The sequence below is a fragment of the Xenopus tropicalis genome, chromosome 6, assembly GCF_000004195.4.
Source record: "Xenopus tropicalis strain Nigerian chromosome 6, UCB_Xtro_10.0, whole genome shotgun sequence".
Taxonomy (NCBI): domain Eukaryota; kingdom Metazoa; phylum Chordata; class Amphibia; order Anura; family Pipidae; genus Xenopus; species Xenopus tropicalis.
The window spans coordinates 143,047,507-143,072,384 of NC_030682.2; the positions used below are offsets into that span (position 1 = coordinate 143,047,507).

General features: G+C 41.7%; 1 protein-coding gene and 1 non-coding gene across 2 annotated transcripts; both read right to left on the minus strand.

Moving 5' to 3' along the window:
* Positions 1-2,952: 2,952 nt before the first annotated feature.
* Positions 2,953-13,691, minus strand: LOC116406503. Its single transcript, XM_031904607.1, has 4 exons — positions 13,604-13,691; positions 8,798-9,613; positions 3,686-3,778; positions 2,953-2,993 (listed from the first exon to the last, which is right to left on the minus strand). The coding sequence occupies exons 1-4, from the start codon at positions 13,689-13,691 to the stop codon at positions 2,953-2,955; spliced, it is 1,038 nt and encodes a 345-aa protein (XP_031760467.1).
* Positions 13,692-15,532: 1,841 nt separating this feature from the next.
* Positions 15,533-19,864, minus strand: hhla1. The gene is made up of 3 exons (XR_004223105.1): positions 19,777-19,864; positions 15,705-15,761; positions 15,533-15,619 (listed from the first exon to the last, which is right to left on the minus strand). It is a non-coding gene; the product is annotated as an HERV-H LTR-associating 1 (transcript).
* Between the last annotated feature and the right edge of the window lie 5,014 nt (positions 19,865-24,878).

Genomic DNA, 24,878 nt, shown 5'->3' on the forward strand with positions numbered 1-24,878 from the left:
AGACGACTGCGCTCAGTAAAAGGTTCAACGTTATAAAGTCCCGGCAGCGATAAAGGGAGAGGAGACAAAGCTCAGTAGGACACGACGTCCATACGCCCAGCTTTGCCTTTACCTCCTACTGACTAACAGCTTTGGGATATGTTTCTAAGGTTTGAAAGAAACCCCCTTTATTGGCGAGATTAATATGCTCAGTACGGCCCTAACGTTTAACGGCAGGAATGGGAAGGGCGGTTTCAATGATCCTTACCCACAGCATGATGGGTAAATGAATCCCACTGGGAACATCTGCCTTTATTATATATACAGTATATTGATTATTAACAAGCAATAAAAGTGCATTTCTATAACAGGGAAAGTAATATAGGTTCATAGGCATGCAGCATTTCATTGGTTCAATATCTGTATTTGTATCTGCTCCTAAGATAGGGGGCGTAAGGTTATTTGACACTGTTAAAGGACAACTACACCCCTAGAATGAATACGTAACCAACAGACAGTTTATATTATAAGTGACCTATTAAAGAATCTCGCCAAACTGGAATATATATATCAGTAAATATTGTCCTTTTACATCCTTTCCCTTGAGCCGCCATTTAGTGATGGGCTGTGTGCTCCCTCAGAGATCAGCTGACAGGAAGTGATGCAGCTCTAACTGTAACAGGAAGTAGTGTGGGAGCAAAAGGCAGAACTCTGCCCATTCATTGGCTGATGGGGCCTAGCATGTATGTGTGCCTTGGCTTGTTTGTGTGCACTGTGACTCCTATGATCCCAGGGGGCGGCCCTTAGTACTTAAAATGGCAGTTTCCTATTTAGGATTACCCAATGGCACATACTGCTAAAAAGTATATTTTTATGAAAATGGTTTATTTAGATGAAGCAGGGTTTTACATATGAGCTGTTAATGAGACCTACATTGTTTAAGGGTATAGTTTTCCTTTAACTGTTAACAACCAGAGGCAGAATACAGATAATGGATCGGCACCAACACGCTGCCATTTTGGTACCAGCCGGTTGCCACGTTGTTTAGAACCTGCACAAATGAATGCAGTATTGATTCTTAATAAACTCTGCAGAACCCTATGATGGAATGTCAGCACAACAACTGCCCAGGTCTAGTAGCACCAAGTAACTACCGAGAGATAGTTGGTTTTAAACAAATGACCAGTTAAAGCTTCCTCCTGATTGGTTGTTATAGACCAAATTTTCACACACTCACTCACACTGACACTCTCACTCACGCACTCAAACACTCACTCACACTCGGATTACTTTTAAGCCCTTCTTAGTATCGAACTTTATTGTCAACAAACACTGCCACCTAGTGACAGAACTCGGATTCAGTACAGGGATCTCATACCTGGTAATTCAATACCAAAATGCACTGATTGAAACTAACCTCCATAGATCAGTATTGTTGGCAAAAAATCCTGTTGCCTTATGTTGTTGTTTTAGTGGATTTAAGGTCTGATTATGCTGGTTATGGAAAGGAACCCCCCCCCCCCCAGCATGCCAATCATTAGCAGCGCTCCAACTGCAGCAATCACAAAAAAACTATAAACCCTATTATTTAGGGTTTATACCCAAAACACATCAGGACTTTGGACCCTACCATAGCCTTTAAATGGCACACCCCTTATTTTAATCAGCTCAGTATAATCATTGTTACTGTTTCTATTAGAACACGTTCCTAAGGGATATATTTTGAATAAAAAGCTGCCATTTGCAATCACAGTTTGTCTATACCCAACGCTGGTGATACAGGCTGGGGAGCCTGGACTTTGTGTCTTTTTTCAGCAATCACAGATTATGGGCCTGATTCACTAAAGGGCGATAAAACGTGCGCTATTCTTATTGTGCGCTAAAATTTTTACCGCCGCTTAATTTTGGCGATTTTTCGCACGATTCACTATAAGCATACTCGCGCTTTTTTACGCGCGATATTGCAATTGTTATTTAACTCGCGAAAGACTATTTCAATGCGGTATTTGCCGGTACATGCGCTAAATTACGTGAATAATCACCGCATATGAATGGTAGCTTAGAAATAGTGTATAAAAATTGTCGCCGCATATCAACGGTGTATATAAATATTAGCCACATATAAATGGTAGCATATAAATAGTAGATGCTTATAAATAGTAGCCACTAGTGATGAGCAAATGTGTTCTGGTTTCTTTAGTGAAAAATTAGCAAATCTTTCGAAAGATCCACGAAACGGCAAAAATGTTGTGCGGGCAAAAAAATTGTTGCTGTGACTATTATTTTTTGACGCTTGTATCAATTTTTGGATGTGCGTTGAATTTTTGCGTGGCAAATTTTTTCATGCGTTTTGCCATTGGCGGATTGTTTTGAGAAACGCATGAAAAAATCCGCCGCGAAAAAAATTCAACGCACGTCCAAAAATTCGCTGCGAATCCATGCCTGTCGAAACATTTCATCACTTGTAGCCAAATAGAAATAGTCGAGCAAATGAACGCACGCCATGTTAGCCATACACGCCAATACTTGCAGAAAATTACTGTATTAAAAATGACCATTTCGCTGCAAACTGGCGGCTGCGTCACTCTGGGGGAAACACAGACTTGAATAAATAACACTGTAAGTCCATATTTTATTGCAAAAAATCATTTACTGTACTTTTGTATAATTTTTCGCCTGCCTGTAGTAGGTGTTAATTTTCGCATAGCCGAATGCGATATTTAGCGCGCAAAAGTTATAGTGAATCATGCGATCGTATTCTTTTCAGCGCGGAAATTAACGCAAAACGGTAAAACTAGTGCGAGAAATACCCCATGCGAAAATGGTGATTTTTCGCACGCGATAATACTATGGTGAATCGCGCGCAAGTTATTTTGAGTTTTTTAACGCGAAAAAGCGTGCGATAATTTTTATCGCCCTTTAGTGAATCAGGCCCTTTGTTTCTGTATTTCCTCCCTTATTGTATTCAAGTTCCTAAGTTCCTCTACTTAACCTCCCGTAGGTCTGAATCTGACCTGAAAAAAGATTTGCAAAAAAGTTGCGCATCAAAAAAAAAAAATAAACATGAGGCGAGCAACAATTTTGTCGTCCGTTTCACCATTGGCGGATTAGTTAGCGAAGCAGGCAAAAAAATTGGATAAATCTCAAATTCAAGTTTGGGAAATGTGAATTTGAAACATTCAAGATTTTTTTCACTGCATTTTTTTCAAAATTGTTGAAAGAAAAACAATCTCGAATTTAAATGAATAGGCCCCACAGTATCTTTTCACAGGGCCAAGTACAATCCAAGGGCTTAAAAAGTTTAGTATAAAAATTCAGATGATAAAACTATCACATGCAATCTGATATAACAGCACAGTATTTGCACAATAGTGATTGGCAAATCTATCCTGTCCCCCAAACTGCTGAAAAATTGACGAAATGCGGCTATCACTCAGCCTGACGCACGCAACTTTTCTTTACGTGAGCTCAACTTATTTGACAGGACCGCAACTTTTTCCTCTTTCGACATGAATTTGCTGCAAAATGTAGAACTTTGCAGCAAAAAAATTTGCTCATCACTATTGCACACCATTCTCTATGGCAACAGGCCAGAAGAAGGGAACATACAACTACCATAATTATACGTGTGGATATTTGTATCTTCCTGTTCCCCCTCATTAACCCCCACTCCACATGCCCAAGACATTACACAGGATTAACTTACTTGACTGCATGTGGGTACTGAGTGATGCTTTGTGCCCATCAGCTGATACCGACTGTACTTCTTGAGGTAGGAGAGTTCTTGATAACCCTGGGACTGTGGGGTCAAAAAAAATAAAAAAATAAAAATATACAGGTAAGGGATCCCTTATCCGGAAACCCGTTATCCAGAAAGCTCCAAATTACGGAGAGCCTGTCTCCCATAGACTCCATTTTAATCAAATAATTCAGAATTTTAAAACTGATTTCCTTTTTCTCCATAATAATAAAACAGTACCTGTACTTGATCCCAACTAAGATATAATTACCCCTTATTGGGGCAGAACAGCCCTATTGGGTTTATTTCATGGTTAAATGATTCCCCTTTCTCTGTAATAATAAAACAGTACCTGTACTTGATCCCAACTAAGATATAATTACCCCTTATTGGGGCAGAACAGCCCTATTGGGTTTATTTAATGGTTAAATGATTCCCTTTTCTCTGTAATAATAAAACAGTACCTGTACTTGATCCCAACTAAGATATAATTACCCCTTATTGGGGGCAGAACAGCCCTATTGGGTTTATTTCATGGTTAAATGATTCCCTTTTCTCTGTAATAATAAAACAGTACCTGTACTTGATCCCAACTAAGATATAATTACCCCTTATTGGGGGCAGAACAGCCCTATTGGGTTTATTTCATGGTTAAATGATTCCCTTTTCTCTGTAATAATAAAACAGTACCTGTACTTGATCCCAACTAAGATATAATTACCCCTTATTGGATGCAAAACAACCCTATTGGGTTTAATCCATGTTTTAATGATTTTTTTGTAGACTTAAGGTATGGAGATCCAAATTACAGAAAGACCCCTTATCCGGAATACCCTTGGTCCCGAGCATTCTGGATAATGGGTCCTATACCTGTATATATATATATAAAAATATATTTCCCAGCCACATATTCTGTATATTATATAATTGTTTTTAAAAAAAAGTCCAAAAAGCAATAGATTATACAAAATGCAGCCGTTGCTAATTAATGGGAAGGGGAGGAGGACAGATTGGGGGGACATATCTGCAAGGTCACAACTGCAAATTGTTCAGGAGCTTCAGGAGCATCTTGCAACCACTAACCCTCTATTCTGTGTGCACCAGTTGGCCTGTATGTACAAAGTATTATAAATACACACTCATGCAGGAGTTTCCATAAATATGCGCAAAATCACAGTAATAAAATGCAAATGGTAGAGACTGTGATCACAATAAGTTGTAAATAGTCTTGACGAGACATGATTTTTCCTGGTTAATTAAAAATTTTGAGTGTTTTTTTTAAAAAAAACTTGCCCCCTTACATATATCAAGGACTTATCTGGTTTCCAACTCTGCACTATACAATAACATGATGGTACATAACTTTTTTGAGCAACTGGAAACCTTTGGGCTCTAGTCTTAGGCATAGTATTAGTAAGTGTTCATTTACAAATGTAGATCAGAGAAGGCTTTGTCTGTTCTGCCGGTAACGTCATCCAGCCCAGTTACGGGTGGGAGATGGAAGAAAAACCCCAGGGGACATCTAGGAAAAGAGGAGGAGCCAGGAAAAGGCTTGCTTTGGCATCCAATCTACAGAATGGGCCAGGAGATACTATAAAGGAGCCCCAGCAGAAACTTCCAGAGAGAGTGAGAGAGCTGCCCAGGAACTCAGAACTGAATCTGTGCCATAAGCTGTGGGGCGCTTGGCTTGGAAAGAAGGCCTTGAGCTCCACCTGAAAGAGCAGCCCTGTTCCCTGCCCATCTGCCTGTGAATCCCTTTTCTGGCTTATAGGTCCCCGAGGAGTGATCCACCATAGAGAAGCAGTGTCGGACTGGGACCCCAGGGGTCCACCAGAGAACCTTAGACCCTAGGCCCGCTTTCCAAACTGTTTTTCCTCCTTTCCTCACCCAACCTCTTTATTCTCCCAGTCTCTTTTATTTACATGCTAGCATCTATTCTTCCATCTATTTCTCTTCTTTTCTTCCATCTATTTCTCCTCTTTCTTCCCATTCAGAAATAGGGAATGACCATGAAACAGGCCAAATGGTCAGGAGCAGGAGGGCCCACTGACACCTGGGCCCACCAGGAGTTTTCCTGTTATCCTGGTGGGCCAGTCCGACACTGTAGAGAAGGTATTCTAAGTGTGTGTTCCGCTGTATGAGAACATATCTTGTGCTTTGTCCCTTGTTCCTGCCAGGTTCCTGAGCCCCTAGAAGAGCACTTGAAGGCATCTGCTGAGATTTCAATAAAGAGCATTAAAACCGCTCACACTGTGTGTGCCATTTGGCCTATGGTTTATCCTGAGCCCCTAAAATTATTCCTAAGACCATCGGAAATATGTGTTTTCTGATGGTATTAGGCGACCCCAGTGAAAGGGTTGTTCGACCCCCAAAGTGGTCCTGACCCACAGGTTGTGAACCGCTGCCCTACATATTAATGAAATAGAAGTGGCCAGTGCATGGCCAACACAGCAGGGTCGGACTGGGGGGTGCAGGGCCCACCGGGGCTCCTGCCCCAGGGGCCCTGCAGGTGCCCCAGCCGCGTCCCCTAACCCCCCCAGGGGCCCCCATAACCCCCCCAAAGGGCCCCCGCCTAACGTCCTCCCCGAGCACGTATAAATTGAACGCGTCGGGGAGGAACAGTCAGTAGCAGGGAGCGCCGGCAAAGGTCGGACTGGGCCGCTGGGGTCCACTAGGGCCGGGGCCCACCGGGATTTTTCCCGGTGTCCCGGTGGCCCAGTCCGACCCTGCAACACAGGTTGGGAGAAAATACGGCATATGCAATAGTTGCCCTTCATCAAAAATTAAAGTTGCCATTTGTGCCTCAGTAAGTAGAGCAGTTTTAAAGAGAACGGTTTTGTCCTTCTTTATGGCTAAAATTCTAGCTATCATTACTTTCAGAACCCATTGCTCTCAAACCCATTACTGAAGGATTACGGGCCCTTTGTAATATAAATACGCAGAGTAATTGAGATAAGAAAGCTTAACAACCCAAAAGAAACAATTCAAAAGAATCTCCAAACATTATAATAAAACTATATGTGGTGTAAAGCCTTCTGAAATGAGAAGATATTCTCAAGTCTTAGCACTTTGCCTTGAAACCAAAAGGAAGAGGCTTAAGCCTTACTCAAAGAATGGAGACGAGCAAATCACTCCTTAATGTCCCCATGGCCAACTATGTATCCAGAACTACTGGTTTAATTGCACAGATACAACGAGCCGTATATTGTGCCCCCTCAGAAGCCATGTCCCGGTATCTTGCACTGATGAGACCTAACAAGGTCAAAGCACAAAGTCTGCTATTAAACCAGAGGTTTTGGATCCATAGTTGGCCATAGGAACATTAAGTGAATCAGAAGTTTCTGCCCTTAATTTAATGAGTAAGGGGGGGGAATGCAGTAAAAGCCGGTAATGCAAAAGATATACGCAACACCAAAATGTATGCCTCTGTGCCAACTAATTTACCACTTATTGCAAGTGTTATAGCTTGTACCAGTGAGCAGTCTATGGAATACAACTTTTTAAAGGGATACTGTCATGATTTTTATGGGGTATTTTTTATTTCTAAATGACTCTGTTTCCATAGCAAACAATTCACAACGACAAATGTAAATACGGACAAAAAGAAATACTGTGCGTAATGTGGCAATATGTTTTGACCACGCCTATTTTTACGACCACACCCCCCTAAATGCCACTCCCATTTTCCCCCCAAATTTTGGCAGGTTATTTAAAGTTTGAACATATTTTTGGGGGGTTTTTGGGTCTTGTTTTTTGTGTTATTTCAGTTTTGCTGATGAAGGTGAATTGCTTTTTAAGTTGCAAGTCTCAGTTCCCCCAAGAGGCCTGTTTAGCTTATTAGTTACAATAATAACTCATAATATCTCAGTGCAGGGGTTGCTTGTTAAGTTTTCTGGGCTCTCTGCCAGAAGCCTACGTATTTAATTAAGTTTGAGAAATATTGTATCTCTTTTAGCGTTCAGTGCAAGAGAAATTAGGGACTTTTCAATAAAAATCCAGGACTACAGGCTGAGCTGTTAAAATAGGGACTGTCCTGTGAAAATCGGCACACTTGCAGCGCAGCAGTAAAGTGTGCCTGAGTCTGAGCTTTCAGAAGGAGCCAGCGCTACACATTAGAACTGCTTTCAGCTAACCTATTGTTTCTCCTACTCCCATGTAACTGGAGGAGTCCCAAGCCAGATTTGGATTTCTTACTATTGAGTGTTATTCTGATACCTACTGGGAGCTGCTATCTTGCTCCCTTCCCATTGTTCTGCTGATCGGCTGCTGGGGGGGAGGGGGGATATCACTCCAACTTGCAGCGCAGCAGTAAAGTGTGCCAGAGTCTTTCAGAAGGAGCCAGCGCTACACATTAGAACTGCTTTCAGATAACCTATTGTTTCTCCTACTCCCATGTAACTGGAGGAGTCCCAAGCCGGACTTGGATTATATACTATTGAGTGCTATTCTGATACCTACTGGGAGCTGCTACCTTGCTCCCTTCCCATTGTTCTGCTGATCGGCTGCTGGGGGGGAGGGGGGGGATATCACTCCAACTTGCAGAGCAGCAGTAAAGTGTGCCTGAGTCTGAGCTTTCAGCCAGCGCTACACATTAGAACTGCTTTCAGCTAACCTATTGTTTCTCCTACTCCCATGTAACTGGAGGAGTCCCAAGCCGGACTTGGATTTCTTACTATTGAGTGCTATTCTGATACCTACTGGGAGCTGCTATCTTGCTCCCTTCCCATTGTTCTGCTAATCGGTTGCCTATAGCTGTCTGATTACATGTCATAGTAGTTTCCTGCTAATTGGAGTAGGCTGCTTCAAGGGTACTTACAGCACCCCTAAAAATAAAGTAGAAGAGGAAGAGTTACTCAACATATGTTGTGTGATTCCTACTGTGTGCATCCTAACCCCTCCCCCACACACACACAAATACACAACTGGAACTGCACAACTTACATTTCACTACTTGTAGGTGCGATTTTATATAAACATACAATTAAATACATAATAGACATATTTTACCCCAATAAATGTATTTCTGCATTTCCAGAGGTCCTTCTATGAAATAAAAATGTTGCAACTAAAAGCACTTACTTGAAGAGCTTTGAACAACTGTAGGTATGTCAGGCATCCTTCTGGTTGTAGATGGTGGCCATGGAAACCTTTGTGTAGAACGTTCTTCTTCACCCAAAGCAACGTTGCTATTTGATATTGTGGGCGTTAAAACTGAAGAGGTATCATGGAGCGATGGAGTTGTTGTTCTAACAACAGTGGCAATCATGAGTGGTGGAAGACTAGGAACTCGCAAGGACTTGTTGTTTTCAAATAAAGATGATGCCTCTGACATAGTGACATCTTCTTGTAGGTTTGGAAAGTCGGCTCTAGACACCGAGGCCCTGTTAGAAGTAGAGGTTTCAGAATTAAGTTCAGTCCATAATGGTATCATTGTGAATGGTCTTTCCAACACTTCCAAGGGAGACGGGGATGTCCATCCTGGAAGTTTAAGTGGATATCCTTCTTCGGCTATTTGGCTTGAAAATGAAATGCTATGTCCCTTTATACCATTATGTGGAAAGAACGGCAGCGAGTCAGAAGGCTGATGTTGACCTTTTGGTAGAAACGTGTCCACTGAGTGATGGGCTTTAGTAGGTTCAGCGTCTTCCCCTTTTAAAGTACTTTCCTGCCATGAAGGGAGTTCAGTCAATATGCTACTTTGACCTTTTGAAGGGGGTCCATATGTCCATGGATGTAGGTCTGAAGGCTGAACCTCCTGCCCTTTGTGAGTAGCTTCCTGTGAAATGATGAGAGGTGTTTCCTGTGAGACATCATGTTGCTTCGGAGAAATCCCCATAGGGTTTATGGTTGGAGACAGGTACTGCTCGGTTCCATCACTTTCTTGCAGCTGCAAATCTAAAGCACAGGAGAAAACAGGATTGTACTGGATACACGGAACAACACATTTACAAATCAGATGTACTACGCTGAAGCTTATCTCTATATCGTCACATTAAATGTGATTATGAGAAGATTTAACACATAGGGGCACATTTACTAGGCAAATTTGAGAAAAAGTCGATTTTTTTTACTTCTAGACATTTTTGAGATTTTCGAATGGGTCTTGCCAGTGCTTGATTTTTCTGATATTGTTTCTTGAAAAATTCAAGCTTTTTGAAAATAACTCCCATAATTCATGATTTATTAATGTTTGGTTAACTTTTTTTGTCGAAAAAAAATTTGGCAGGTTTGACCTGTCGAGTACCATTGAGTCCTACGGATGCTTAGAATAGTAGAAGAATAGTCAGTGACAGCCTGCTCTTGACATATTTTCAAGAAGTTAATGCCCTCCTGTTTCACCCAGTTTCAAGGGGAAGTTAATACCATTATTGTTTTCTATTTCACACACTTTCAATGGGGATCTAATTCCCTCATTGTTTTATATTTCACACACTTTCAAGGGGAAGTTAATCCCATCATTTTTTTCTATTTCACCCAGTTTCAAGGGGAATCTAATTCCCTCATTGTTTTATATTTCACACACTTTCAAGGGGAAGTTAATCCCATCATTTTTTTCTATTTCACCCAGTTTCAAGGGGAATCTAATTCCCTCATTGTTTTATATTTCACCCAGTTTCAAGTGAGACTTAAACACATTATTTTCCTATTCTCCTAAATGGCTGCTGATGCAATTCCTGTTTGGGAAAAATGAGGAGGATTCATGGAAACAAACATCTGTTTAAACTCAAAATTTTTTTTACTTTCAGTTTGAAAAATGTTGGATTTTTTCATGTAAACTTGAAATTTTCATACGAAGCATTATCAGTTTTATTTCTCTATTGTTTTTTTTTTTTACTGGATATAGGTGGTGAGATTTTCATCTTTTATTTTTCTAAGATTTCCAGTTGTTAACTTCAAAAGATTATGGTAAAAAAGACAATTTTCAGAATTTTTTTTTTTTTGGGGAACAACATTGGGTATTTCAAAGAAAACGGAAAACGGTTCTCATGTTGGAACATGTTTGTATCTCTTTACTGACAGGTAACAATAAAAGGAGTTTATGTGAGATTGTGTTTCAGACTCATGTATCTATGTAATTAGGCACAAATATATTACATGCCTCCATTTTATAGATTATTAGTGGGGCTTGCAAAGCAAAGCATCACTATTGTTATCTCACAGGCTTACTATTATTATTATTCCGTACAAAAGTTCGGCGCGTAACTAGTCCCGCACCGTTTGTCGTAGACCCATGAGTGAGGTGTCAAATCGTGCAGCCTATTCGGGAATGGGGTGCTATGACTTTTCAAAGGGGTGTGCGGTTAATTGCCCTTGCAGGGGGCAATTAACCGCGCCAAAAATCCCATTGACTTAACATTGAGGCCAACTTTGACATATTGTAGAGCACAGAGGGAATTTTTTCGAAACGTTAAATTTACCACATTTGAAGAGGTTTGCAACCTGTGTCAGAAGATACCCCGCACAAGGGTATAAGTTTTACCCCCGGGGCAAGAGAGGTCCCCAAATTTGCCCTTTGACTTATAATTGGGATTTTTGGAGAATAACTAGTTTGTCGTAGGCCCATGAATGAGGTGTCAAACCGTGCGGCCTATTCGGGAATGGGGTGCTATGACTTTTCTGAGGGGCGGGTGTTTAATTGCACCCGCAGGGGGCAATTATCCGCCCATAGACTTAACATTGAGACCAACTTTGCCTGAGTCCCGCACCGTTTGTCGTAGACCCATGAATGAGGTGTCAAACTGTGCGGCTTATTTGGGAATGGGGTGCTATGACTTTTCTAGGGGGTGGGCGGTTAATTGCCCCCTGTGGGGGCACAAGTTTTGCCACGGCAAGCACCACTCACATTTTCTTCAGGAAATGTACCTCTCTAGTTATTATTATTATTATTATTATGTTATAGATTAAACTGGGTGTAATTTCTCCTTGTGCTATTTTCATCTGCTTTCCCAGTTGGAGACATATTAGTTTATGTAATGAAGTACTGTACCCATCCTGCTGCTGTTACTGCTTATTATTTTACTTTAACTCATCTGGGGTTTATTTTTGTTTTTTTTATTACAATTTTTTAATAGTTTCCTGCATACATTATTAGTACGTAGATAGCCTTATGCGAAATAGAACAGCCACAAACCACAACCTGCAGCCCAACTAGATGGACTCCGTCTAAACCATAAAGCAGTAGTTATGAGACTACTAGTCCCCATTTGGACTATACCATTCAATCAGGACCCCTACAGCCTTATAACAAGGATACCAGTACATACACTTTGGGGCTGATTTACTAACCCACGAATCCGACCCGAATTGGAAAAGTTCCGACTTGAAAACGAACATTTTGCGACTTTTTCGTATGTTTTGCGATTTTTTCGGATTCTGTACGAATTTTTCGTTACCAATACGATTTTTGCGTAAAAACGCGAGTTTTTCGTATCCATTACGAAAGTTGCGTAAAAAGTTGCGCATTTTTCGTAGCGCTAAAACTTACGCGAAAAGTTGCGCATTTTTCGTAGCGTTAAAACTTAACGTAATGTTTTAAGGTGGCGTTAAAACTTAACTTAATGTTTTAAGGTGGCCAAACACGCTAAGAACCGCTCGCTGGTCGCCAAGGGAGCGGATATTCTCCCGATCCACCTACAGGCGGGCGATATCGGGCTAATTCGGTCGTTTGGCACTGGGGCCAAATGGTCAAATTAGAACGGCGGGTATAGGCACCCATCATTTTGATTTGTCGCCGCATCGGCCGGTTGATGCGGCCCCCGATCCAACAAAAAATCAAAAATCAAACCTGTCCGATCAAGATCTGGCCTATTTCAGGCAGGCCCGTCAGTAGTGCCCATAGAGGGGAAGCAAACCTACCGAATCAGTCTAAGGGGCCGTTATCAGCAGCTAGAATCGGCCCGTGTATGGCCACCTTTACATTTATTAAAAAGTGAGAAACTTTGCAGGAAAGTCATGAACATCACACATTTTTTTAAATTTTTCAAATTACCGCTCAAAAAAACAGTGCAAAAAATCCAAAATCTCTAACATTTTGAATAGGGATGAGTGAATCTATCCCACCAAAAAATTCACAAAACAGCAAAAAATTCGAGAAACGCATTTGCCGCACAATTTTTTTTTGTCGCCACTCTTTTTTGTCGCACACGTATATTTTTTGTCGCCCGCATCTACTATTTTGTCGCCCGTGTTTTTTTAAGCAACCGCGACCAATTTTGACACGACCGCGCCAAATTTGACGAGGCCGCGACTTTTTTTATGCAACTGCGCCCTTTTTTTGATGTGACTGCGCCCTTTTTACGTGACCATGCCCTTTTTGACACAATTGCGCCAAATTTGACGAGGCCGCGACTTTTTTATGCAACTGCGCCCTTTTTTTGATGTGACTGCGCCCTTTTTACGTGACCATGCCCTTTTTGACACGACCGCGCCCAAGTTAACGCGCGACAAAAAATTCCGTGTGACGAATTTTCCCGCAGCGAATTTTCACCAAAGTTTCACAAAACAATTCACCAATGGCAAAAAATGGCGGAAATTCGCTGAGAATCCATGCCTGGCGAAAACATTTGCTCATCACTAGTTTTAAATCAAAAGAAGCGACGAGACAACTGTCCTAGACTTCTACACAATATCGGTTTTAGCTTTTTTAGCTTTTTTTAGTTTTAGCTGGCGAATTGTCAGATTTGAATTTTTAGCTAGTTGGCTTCTTTTTTCCCCATGACTTTTAGCGCTAAAAACTCTAATTGGGGGAAAAAAAAAATTCTCCCTTAAAAAATTCCTCCCTTAACGTCTCCCCAATGAAGACCAGAGTCACCAATTCGGAAAGCTGTGCATTAAAGCCATGTATATGGGCATTTATTCATCGCAATGAAAAGAAAGGAATCTTACCTTCTAGGGTCCATAACTCTTTAGGGACATCCATAATAATTTCCATATCCTCAGGGGAAGTAATAAAGTTTGGTAAAATCGACTCCATGTCTGCAGGAAAAACACATGGGTACTTACTGATGGAATAAACAGTTTCAGCTTATTAATGGCTGACATATACCATTTAAATTAACACATTAATGAATTGAGCAATTTAATTAAGACACACACACAGTGATTAGGTAATAGGGTTTGGCTAATTCTCCCCAAATTAGATAACTGCACCGAACCATCTGTGATGTTTTGGATTGAGCTCTTGGGATTTTCACACTGTCTTGGAATCATGTATAACCGGCAAGTAGGATATCCCGATTGGCCATTGCATTGCTGTAGCCAAATAACTGGATAACAAAGGTACAGGTATCGGACCACTTATCTGGAAACTCATTATCCAGAAAGTTCCAAATTACGGAAAGGCCGTCTCCCATAGACTCCATTGTAATCAAATAATTCACATTTTTAAAAATGGTTTCCTTTTTCTCTGTAATAATAAAACAGTACCTGTACTTGATCCCAACTAAGATATAATTACCCCTTATTGGGGGCAGAACAGCCCTATTGGGTTTATTTAATGGTTAAATGATTCCCTTTTCTCTGTAATAATAAAACAGTACCTGTACTTGATCCCAACTAAGATATAATTACCCCTTATTGGGGGCAGAACAGCCCTATTGGGTTTATTTCATGGTTAAATGATTCCCTTTTCTCTGTAATAATAAAACAGTACCTGTACTTGATCCCAACTAAGAACAATTTAGGTTTAATTACTGTTAATTAAAAGTTATGGAGATCCACATGGAGATCCAAATTATGGAAACACCCCTTATCCGGAAAACCTCAGGTCCCAAGCATTCTGGATAATGGGTCCCATACCTGTATATTGCATTTAGGACCTCTTAGTTCAGCACAATTCCAGGATTAGGTTTGGCTTTATGGATGGATATATGATTATATTTTGGTCAAAGAGCTGTATGAGGCTTAGGGCCCTAGGCAAATACGAGGAAAAAAAAATTACGAATACACCGCAAATGTTGCGCGTCCAAAATTTTTTTTTTTTTACCATCAGAAAGGTCTATGTAAATACAGCCATAAGCACTGAGTCCTCTTTCAAAAGAAATACAGAATTTCTTGTCTTCTTTTGTGTATACATGTTCTTCAGTGTCAGACTTCCTCTCTCAGGCATGAGTCTGCTCAGTATGCTCCTCTCTCCCCCTCCCTTCTCCTGCCCCCCTTTCATCAGAATTTGCTCCTTCTCCCAACCCTGTGTAATCTGAGCTACCAGCAGCTAGATCTGCAGCACGGAAGCTACTGAGACCAAGCTAAAATGGCAGCTGCTATCTTAAACAAACAGAAGGAGTTTCTAGGGTTGCTTACTCAGGTATGGTAAAGCTTTCTGCAGAATAAAATTCTTGCAGTAAATTCTTGCCAAAATACTTTTCCTTTTTCTTTTAAGGGGTACCATAAACATCTGACATGGCTGAGTTAACCTGGAAAGGACTCATCAAAGGTACAATAGGGACCATCTGTTCATGGCCACTAGGGGTGCTGTGAGTCAAGCAATATTAGAGCTCTTAATTTTATTAAAAAAAACCCTAGAGACACACTGGGCTACTTTTAATATACAATAATAGTCCTCGTCAATAAACTACCATAGCAGTTTTTCCTCTGTTTGCCCTCATTTGCACAATAACCAGCAACATTTCTATCAATAATAAAAAAAAAATAAACACATATTATTGAGATTTATGTTCCATTATTGTTCTCATTATAAAAAGGGCACCATTTTATTTATCTAACAGAAGTGATTGATGTTATTTTCATACCCTTTTTCCCAATAGACAAACCTGCTGCATTAATTGGATTAAATTCAACTAAACGCACAATACCTACCCAAAATTATGGATTCGTTCCTGGGGTAGGTAACATTTACAACGGGAGACTTCTTTGTCACATCCCATATATCAGATAAATTCCTCCCTAATGAAAGAGAATACAAATGCCTCTGATAAATAACGGCGACAGGACCCGAATGCCCAATGCTTGTTGCGCTAATGGCTGTTACCTGTTCTGCCCGTCATAACACAGAAGTAGATGCAGTCGGATTCATTACTCTGGCTTACTGCGAGACAAAAAGAAATTCCTAATTAGTCAGCAGAAGCCGTTTAATTACGAGAATTTTTCTTTGCCGGCTGTGGTTGACAGTTATATGGAGCTAATTATGTTATGTAAACCGGCAGCCCCTTCTGGATAATAAAAGTTGTACTTCTGTAAGTTAAAAATAAAATGCAGGGCTCTGAGCTTGTGTTTATTGGTGCATCAACCAAACCAGCCGGCTTATAAATAGGGATGCAGTTTTTTTGGGTTCGGCCAAACCCCCAAATCCATCCTGTCACAACCTCAGGGCCGTGAGTTCCCAGACATAGGGCAGGACCCAAAGAGCAAATGGTTGGTATCATAGGATGAGGCGTTTATTGGAGAATGGCAAGTAGCCATCAGCAGGTTTCCATAAGCCAGTAAGTGGTAGCCAGCCTGAGCTCTTGTTCCTTGATTCCAGGGGAACAGTCCTTCCCTAGGGAATAGGGAAATACACACAGTTGGGGGGAATCTTCTTGCCCCAGCTAGGGTAGATTCCAGGGGAACAGGGCTTCCCTAGGGAATAGGGAAATACACACAGTTGGGGGGAATCTTCTTGCCGCAGCTAGGGTAGATTCCAGGGGAACAGTCCTTCCCTAGGGAATAGGGAAATACACACAGTTGGGGGGAATCTTCTTGCCCCAGCTAGGGTAGATTCCAGGGGAACAGTCCTTCCCTAGGGAATAGGGAAATACACACAGTTGGGGGGAATCTTCTTGCCGCAGCTAGGGTAGATTCCAGGGGAACAGTCCTTCCCTAGGGAATAGGGAAATACACACAGTTGGGGGGAATCTTCTTGCCGCAGCTAGGGTAGATTCCAGGGGAACAGGGCTTCCCTAGGGAATAGGGAAATACACACAGTTGGGGGGAATCTTCTTGCCCCAGCTAGGGTAGATTCCAGGGGAACGCAGGGGAGGGGGTCCTGCCGCAGCGAGGTTACACCCCAGACAAAAGGCTCCTTGGAACTGTTGGAAGCCACCTTTGTAGCCAGAAAGGGAGCAGCCCCTGTCGTAAAATCAAAACAGGGTTTGATTCCTTCTGCCAACCCAAAGGCAGCTTCCAGAGGGGCCAATGATAGCTAATATCACTGGGCCTATGGGAAGCTACCTAGTGGGCATGCCCAGTTCAGTCTATTGTATTTACCAGGCAGAGCACTGCTCTCACAAGGGGTAACTATGTGTATTGTGTTACAGGGTGTGGCTCTGTGTGCCCTCACAATAGGGGGCAATTACATTGGAAGGGCCAGACAGAGCCGGTTGGCTACACACAATACACACCTTGATTACCTACACAATGCATCTGCTACAACAGGCAGGAGGGGGCAGGGGGTACATTCAAGCACAACCAGAATATTTCATGTTTTCCCTCCATCTTATACAACTTGTTATGTCACAGATCGCAAGGTATTCGGGCGGATACCGAACCCAATCTGAATCCTAATTAGGATCCGGAAGGGGTAAAAGTTGGTGAAAATGTTTTCACTTTCGTGTTCCCATGGACATTTAACCCTTCCAAATCCTAATGCTAATTTTTGCTAATTAGGATTCAGATCCGGTTCGGCCAGGACCATGGATTTGGGCAAATCAGAACCCTGCAGAAAAAGGCTGAATCCTGGCCAATACCGAACTGAATCCTGGGTGCATCCCTCCTTAGAAACCGACTCAAAAATGAACTCTTCCAATAAGCTTCCAATAATATTCTCAAAGGTTCTTATAGGGAATACGGAAATGTTTCATTCAGATATTACTTATTCCCCAATATTTTCAACTATCACTTTAATTTACATTAGTAGTGATGAGCGAATCTGTCCCTTTTTGCTTCGAGGAAAAATTTGCGAATCTTGCAAAAGATTAGTGAAAAAAAAAATTGTTGCGATTACATTTTTTGCCAAACCTGACAATTTTTTGTCACAAGCAAGTTTTTCCGCTGCAAATTTTGATGCCCATTCTACAAAAAAATCCGCCAATGGCGAAACACGGAAAATCGCCTTGAATCCATGCCTGGTGAGTTATTTTGCCCATCTCTATACATTAGTAATTGTTATTGGTATACTGTAGCTTGTTTGTCAGTGGTCAAATGGCTGGGTTGGATGCAAAATGGCCAAGTAGGCGATTTTGATAATTTTCTTAATCACTTTCTGATTGGATGGGATCTCCTCAGCGATGGACTTGGCCGTCGGAGTACCGGGAAAAAACCTGGTGGGCCCCGGCGGTCCAGATCTGATCCCCCCCAGGGCTCTCCAGTGTGATGCTGTCCCCCTCGGAGGAGGGGGTCGGAGGGTGTTTGGGGCCTCTGCAAGGGATGGGGTGAAGGCGGCGGGGGCAATTGGGCGGTGCAGGGGCTCCTGAGGCAGAAGTCCCAGTAGGCCCTGCATCCCAAAGTCCGACCCTGGATCTCCTACATGTCCCACTTTAAATTATTAACCAGCCACATCAGTTTTGACCTGGACAACCCGGTTTTCTGGGTCAAAGCCTCCTGCCTGGATTCCCTAATTAGGAAAACTGAGCAGGACTCAATAACATGGCCGGTCATCCGCGTCTTAGCCCTGCCCCTTTGACATCACAACGCCACCTCCTCCCTGCCCAACAACGTTATGGCCCCACATCCTCCCCGCCCCCCCATGACGTCGCCCCCTGCCTGGCTTTCTTAGCCGGCAGAGGTGGATTTGGTGGTTTACTTGGATTAGGTATTGATTGCTTAGAATAACCATCATAGAACCCCACAACTATAGGAATGCTCAGTCTAATGCGCTGAAGAAGCAGAGAGTAAAACCAAAATTACATTTTCAAATAACTAAATCATTTCAAATTAGAGTTTTCTGAGCTCAAATTGTTGAGAAAATCACTTTGAACTTCAACTTATTAATTTGAAATACAAATAAAAAACTCAGCATCTCAAATTGGGCAACTTATATAGAAATAAATAAAAGGTGAATTATCAATGTTCAAACTATTTCATGTTGCATTTTTTTTCGATAAATTTGTTAAAATGAATGGAATAATGTCATTTTTGTGACGATCATTTTTTAGTCGCTTAATGCAATGACGTTTTTTCCATTTTGAGTTTTGTTGTACATGTGCATCAAGAAAAAAAATTTCAACACGAAAATACTTGGTTAACGGAAGTTCTTTTTCCCCCAATCAACTTTCTCAAAAACTCAAATGAGTAGTGATGAGTGAATCTGTCCCGTTTCGCTTCGCCAAAAAATTCGGCGGAAAATTCGCGAAATGGCGAAAATGTCGCACGTCAAAAAAATTGTCGTTCACGGCTATTCTTTCATCGCGCAGCTATTCTTTTGTCGCCCACAGCTATTATTTCGTCGCCCGCGGCTATTATTTTGACGCCCGCGGCTATTATTTTGTCGCACGGCTATTATTTTGTCGCACGGCTATTATTTTGTCACGCAGCTATTATTTTGTCGCCCGCGGCTATTATTTTGACGCCCGCGGCTATTATTTTGTCGCACGGCTATTATTTTGTCGCACGGCTATTATTTTGTCACGCAGCTATTATTTCGTCGCCCGCAGCTATTATTTTGACGCCCGCGGCTATTATTTTGTCGCACGGCTATTATTTTGTCGCACGGCTATTATTTTGTCACGCAGCTATTATTTTGTCGCACGGCTATTATTTTGTCACGCAGCTATTATTTTGTCGCCCGCGGCTATTATTTTGTTGCGCGGCTATTATTTCGTTGCGCGCCTATTATTTCGTCGCCCGCGGCTATTATTTCATCGCCCACGACAATTTTTGGACGTGCTGCGAATTTTTCTGCTGCAAATTTTTTCAGCCATTTCGCGAAACAATCCGCCAACGGCGAAACGCGGAAGTTCGCCACGAATCCATGCCTGGCGAAACATTTCGCCCATCACTACAAATGAGTAAATCGCTCTTCCCTTGTTCAGTCACCTTTGGTAAGATATTTAAATATGTATATTCTAAATAACTTGCCAATTCCGCGTCGGTGAAACTCTGCAGTTCGGCTAAAGCAAGAAACCAACCTGATACAATTGATGTTGACTTGAAGAGTTCTTTGAGTGAGCTCGATGAGTTTCCTATAATGTCCAGCAGCAGCGCCGTGTAACCTGCAAAGAGAAGTCATTGTACATAACACAAATCTTAGGGGCAGATTTTTGGAGGCGCTACTAATTTTTCCGAAGCAAATTGACGTGGAAATTTCGCAAAACAATTTGCCAATGGGGAAATTTGATTCAAATCTGTGCCTGGTGAGAAAATTCACTTATCACTAGATTCAAGTTCCTCACGTTGTTTTTTCACGTTTTTACATGATCAAGTTTTTTAAAGGAGACGTATCCTATAAAAATGATGAATGTACCAGAGAATTATACTCCTCTAGATATAGAAGGAATGTGCTTAAAAAAATTGTGTTTCGGACTAATTTATTGAAAAATTCGCCCAAAACCCCACTAGCCCCGCCCATCTGTTCCACTTCCTGCTGGCTGAATTCTCTGGATGAGCTGGGGAGCCGGCGGCTCTCAGTACACGTCACTGTAGGATAGGAACCAATCAGCAGCTAGGCTGACCTGATAGGGAACTGATCCCTATATACAATAGAAATAGAATAGAATTTTCCGCGAAACGCAGAAATTTTCTGCAAATCCATGGCTGGCAAATTATTTCACCCATCACTACTCGACTCTTTTCCCCTTCCCAAAAACTGGTCTTAAGCCCATAGGGGAGCCACTACTTTATGTTTAATATATATATGTTTAATCTAATAAATGGATAAATAAGATGTTAATAAATCAATGATATACCTACCTGCTAAGTCATTGGTTCGATTGTTTAGGCAGTAACAATACCTCATGGGAAATTTTTTGTAGTCGACATATTTCAAATTGGAGACTGTAATTAAACAGAAGGCATTGTATTACTATGCACATTCCTTCCCAATCCCATCGGAGGATTCCGTTTGGGCAAAGTGAGTAAATCTATGAAACCTACTGTTGTAAATGAGGATGGAAACTTTATGGAAGGCAAATGAGCTGTGGGACGTCACGCTCAGAAACGAGAAAAAGTTGTTTGCTCCTGAAAAAGATAATGATAATAGGTTAATATTTGCGTTTGACAAAAATCATAGTCATATTAAATAATATTTATAATGTCGGGTATTCTATGGTGATACGATACACTAGTCATGTGATCAACGAGAACTATTTTGGAATTATTTCACCAAATGGTTGAACTTCTAAGGGGGATGTTGGTTTTCAGGTTCACCTAATATGAAACTATGACAACGATATTGTTATATAATATTTTATATTACCTTTAATTTATAATTAGTGATGAACAAATCTGTCCCGTTTTGCTTTCCTGAAAAATAAAAAAAATAAAAAAATCTGCGAAACGCGTTTATCTTTCAAACTTTTTGTCCCATGCATCTTTTTTTTGTCACTCTTTTTTTGCCTGCGCCTGTTCTTGCCCATTTTTGACGTGCCCATGCTTGTTTTTTTACACAGCCATGCCCATTTTGACCCAACCGCACCTATTTTTTGCCATGCTTGTTCCTATTTTTGACACAACCGGGACTTTTTTTGACGCGCAACAATTTTTTCTGCGGCGGATTTTCAATGAAGTTTTCGCAAAACAATTCGCCAATGGCAAAATGCGGTTATTCGCTGCGAATCCATGCCTGGCGAAAAAATTCACTCATCACTTTTTGTAATACAACTCCTTGTACTTTTCTACCCAGAGCACCTATACTTATACCTATGGAGCAGCAGATACCCATAAGAATTATTGGGATACCACGGTCCTGGCCAAACCGAATCCGAATCCTAATTAGGATTTGGAAGGGTTAAATGTCACAGTGTGAACACATAAGTGGAAATTTTTTGGATGTGTGGCGATATTTGACCCTTCCAAATCCGATTCAGATTCGGTTTGGTATTCGGCCGAATCCCTTACGATGGATTCGGGGGTTCAGTCGAACCCAAAAAACTGGGTTCCGTGCATCTCTATATACAGTAGAAATAGAATAGGACCTGCAACAACTTTTTTTTTACGCAAGCGACAATTTTTTTTTAGCTTTAGGTTAGCTTTTCTAAGATGGATACCCAAGAATTAATTTCATTAAATTGGGCAAAATTGTACACTTTTATAGGTCAAATATTCTAAAAAGAGTTCTTCCTCTGATGAAGCCCCTAGTGTGCGAAACGCGTTAGGAAGGAGAGAGGTTGCCATGTAGCATGGGATGTACCTTTCCATTTGGTATAGTATGTTTTGTATTTGAATTCTGAGCCAATAAATGGTTGTGTTTCTCACTGAATAATGTGTTTAATTAATTCTTGTGGATTCGCAGCGAATTTCCGCATTTCGCCATTGGCAAATTATTTTGTGAAACTTCAGCGAAAACCCGCTGCAAAAAAGTCACTGCGCATCAAAAAATTCCGATGCGCATCAAAATGGGCGTGGTTGCAGCAATATGGGCGTGGACGCGGCAAAAAAAAAGACGCACCTGATTCCACAGATTTTCGCCATTTCGGGACAGATTCGCTCATCGCTACTCACAAGTAAGAAAGGTGGGAGACCCCTGATCTACAGGTTCTTCTAAACCCCTTTCTCCCCAATACCCCCCCTTATTGTTGCACAGTACATACAGTATAGGCAGCGGCAGAATTATATAAAACAAAATATTGGGCTGTGTTTAAATAAAGTAATGAGCTCCGAGGCTTTCGAGTTTTGAAATGTCAATTCCCCTCCCCCCGCTGAAAGAAAATCGAAGTTTAATATTTTATACAAACTTAATTGTGGCCGACGTTATATCAATATTCATATTTCATTTGGCTTTTTACAACACAAACATCTTTAGCAAACTGGAATCAATTTCCTACTTATTTCTAATACTGTCTCTAAATGAATTTAATTCTTTTTAATAAAAAAAAGGATGAATTTAAGCCAATTGGCATGTACGCCCCAGCATTCTAGCGGATACGACTGTGTTTGCAGAAACATTTTTCATTTAATATCTCCCATAACAGGCAATATCCAGCAAAATTTTGTTTTAAAGTAGTAAAACTTAAATATAATATTTATTTTTTCACAGAAACGTAATTATGAGAGTGCCGAGCTCCTCAGCCAGGGGGAAAATGACAAAGTATATATTGTTTCCAGTAAAATTTCTGCCCCGGTAACCTCTTATATTTGAAGATAAAATCAATGTTTTGGAAACTTTAGGTTTATATGAGAAACAGACATTAGTGGAATCCTGCTAAGCTGGATAGATGACCAGGGTTGGACTGGGGGGTGCAGGGCCCACCTACCATCCCAGGGGCCCCACACCCCCCAAGGTGCCCCCCTGGCCACATCCCCCGCCCAACATCCTCCTCCAGGGTCGGTCTGGGCCGCCGGGGGGCCCCAGCGGCCCAGACCCAACCATTTTGCCTCTTCCCTGACCAGTTATATCCTTCCTTGATGCTTTTCACATATGCGTATTCAGGGGAGAACGTCGGGCGGGGGCCCCTGCGGGAGGGGGGTAGGGGTGCGCGGCGGGGCCCCTGCAAGGGATGCGTCAGCGGAGGTACCTTGAGGGGTGCGGGGCCCCGGTGGGCCCTTCACCCCCCAGCCCTGTCCTCCCCTGAATGTGCAAACGCATGAAACGCGTCAGGGGAGGACACCGGCAGCCAGGGGAGCAGTAACAGGGATCAAGTCTGGGCTGCCGGGGCCCACTAGGGCTGAGGCCCACTGGGTTTTTTCCAGTCCGACCCTGTAGATGAACAACCTTGGGATGAGGAGTTACAAGAGCTCTCAATAAGCTCTAATTAATGCTGCTTTTTCAGTTCAAGGGGTAGTTTGCCTTTATATGTTATAGAATACCAATTCTTAACAATTTTTCTTAGATTAACAAAATTACAGCTCATATGTAAAACCCTGCTTCATCTAAATAAACCATTTTCATATAAATATACTTTTTTAGTAGTATGTGCCATTGGGTAATCCTAAATAGGAAACTGCCATTTTAAGTACTAAGGGCCGCCCCCTGGGATCATAGGAGTCACAGTGCACACAAACAAGCCAAGGCACACATACATGCTAGGCCCCATCAGCCAATGAATGGGCAGAGTTCTGCCTTTTGCTCCCACACTACTTCCTGTTACAGTTAGAGCTGCATCACTTCCTGTCAGCTGATCTCTGAGGGAGCAGACAGCCCATCACTAAATGGCGGCTCAAGGGAAAGGCTGTAAAAGGGCAATATTTACTGATATATATATATTAGAGAGTTGAAAAGAACACTTAAAATTTATTCTGCTGGAACTTACTTACGTAAAATAACAACATCAAACCTGACGTTCAGATGGCGTAAAATAAAACACATAAATTAATTTATTTTCCGCAGCTTTTTACACCATTTTTGTCAAATTTTGTTTTAAACAGCATTATTACTAGGGCAACGAAGCAAAACAATACCTTTAAACACATTCTTGAGCATTCCGTTTACGAGATCAGTAAAGTTGAATTGGGAAAGATCAACAGATTCAGCAGGGATCTCTGAGAAAAAAAAATGACAGGAAATGATATCAACACCGAGTTTTTATGACTGAAGATACAGACTAGACTTTCCCACCAACACTAATATATTCTCTTATTTTCTCCATTTAGTTTCTTAATCAGATTTGACCTGGGGATCCTTGATAATGCTTTATGACAAACATATCAACTCCAAATGTGTAGGCGCCATCTCAGTGCCTTGTGCCTGAGTCTGAGCTTTCAGCCAGCGGTACACATTAGAACTGCTTTCAGCTAACCTATTGTTTCTCCTACTCCCATGTAACTGGAGGAGTCCCAAGCCGGACTTGGATTTCTTACCATTGAGTGCTATTCTGATACCTACTGGGAGCTGCTATCTTGCTCCCTTCCCATTGTTCTGCTGATCGGCTGCTGGGGGTGAGGGGGGGGATATCACTCCAACTTGCAGCGCAGCAGTAAAGTGTGCCTGAGTCTGAGCTTTCAGAAGGAGCCAGCACAACACATTAGAACTGCTTTCAGCTAACCTATTGTTTCTCCTACTCCCATGTAACTGGAGGAGTCCCAAGCCGGACTTGGATTTCTTACTATTGAGTGCTATTCTGATACCTACTGGGAG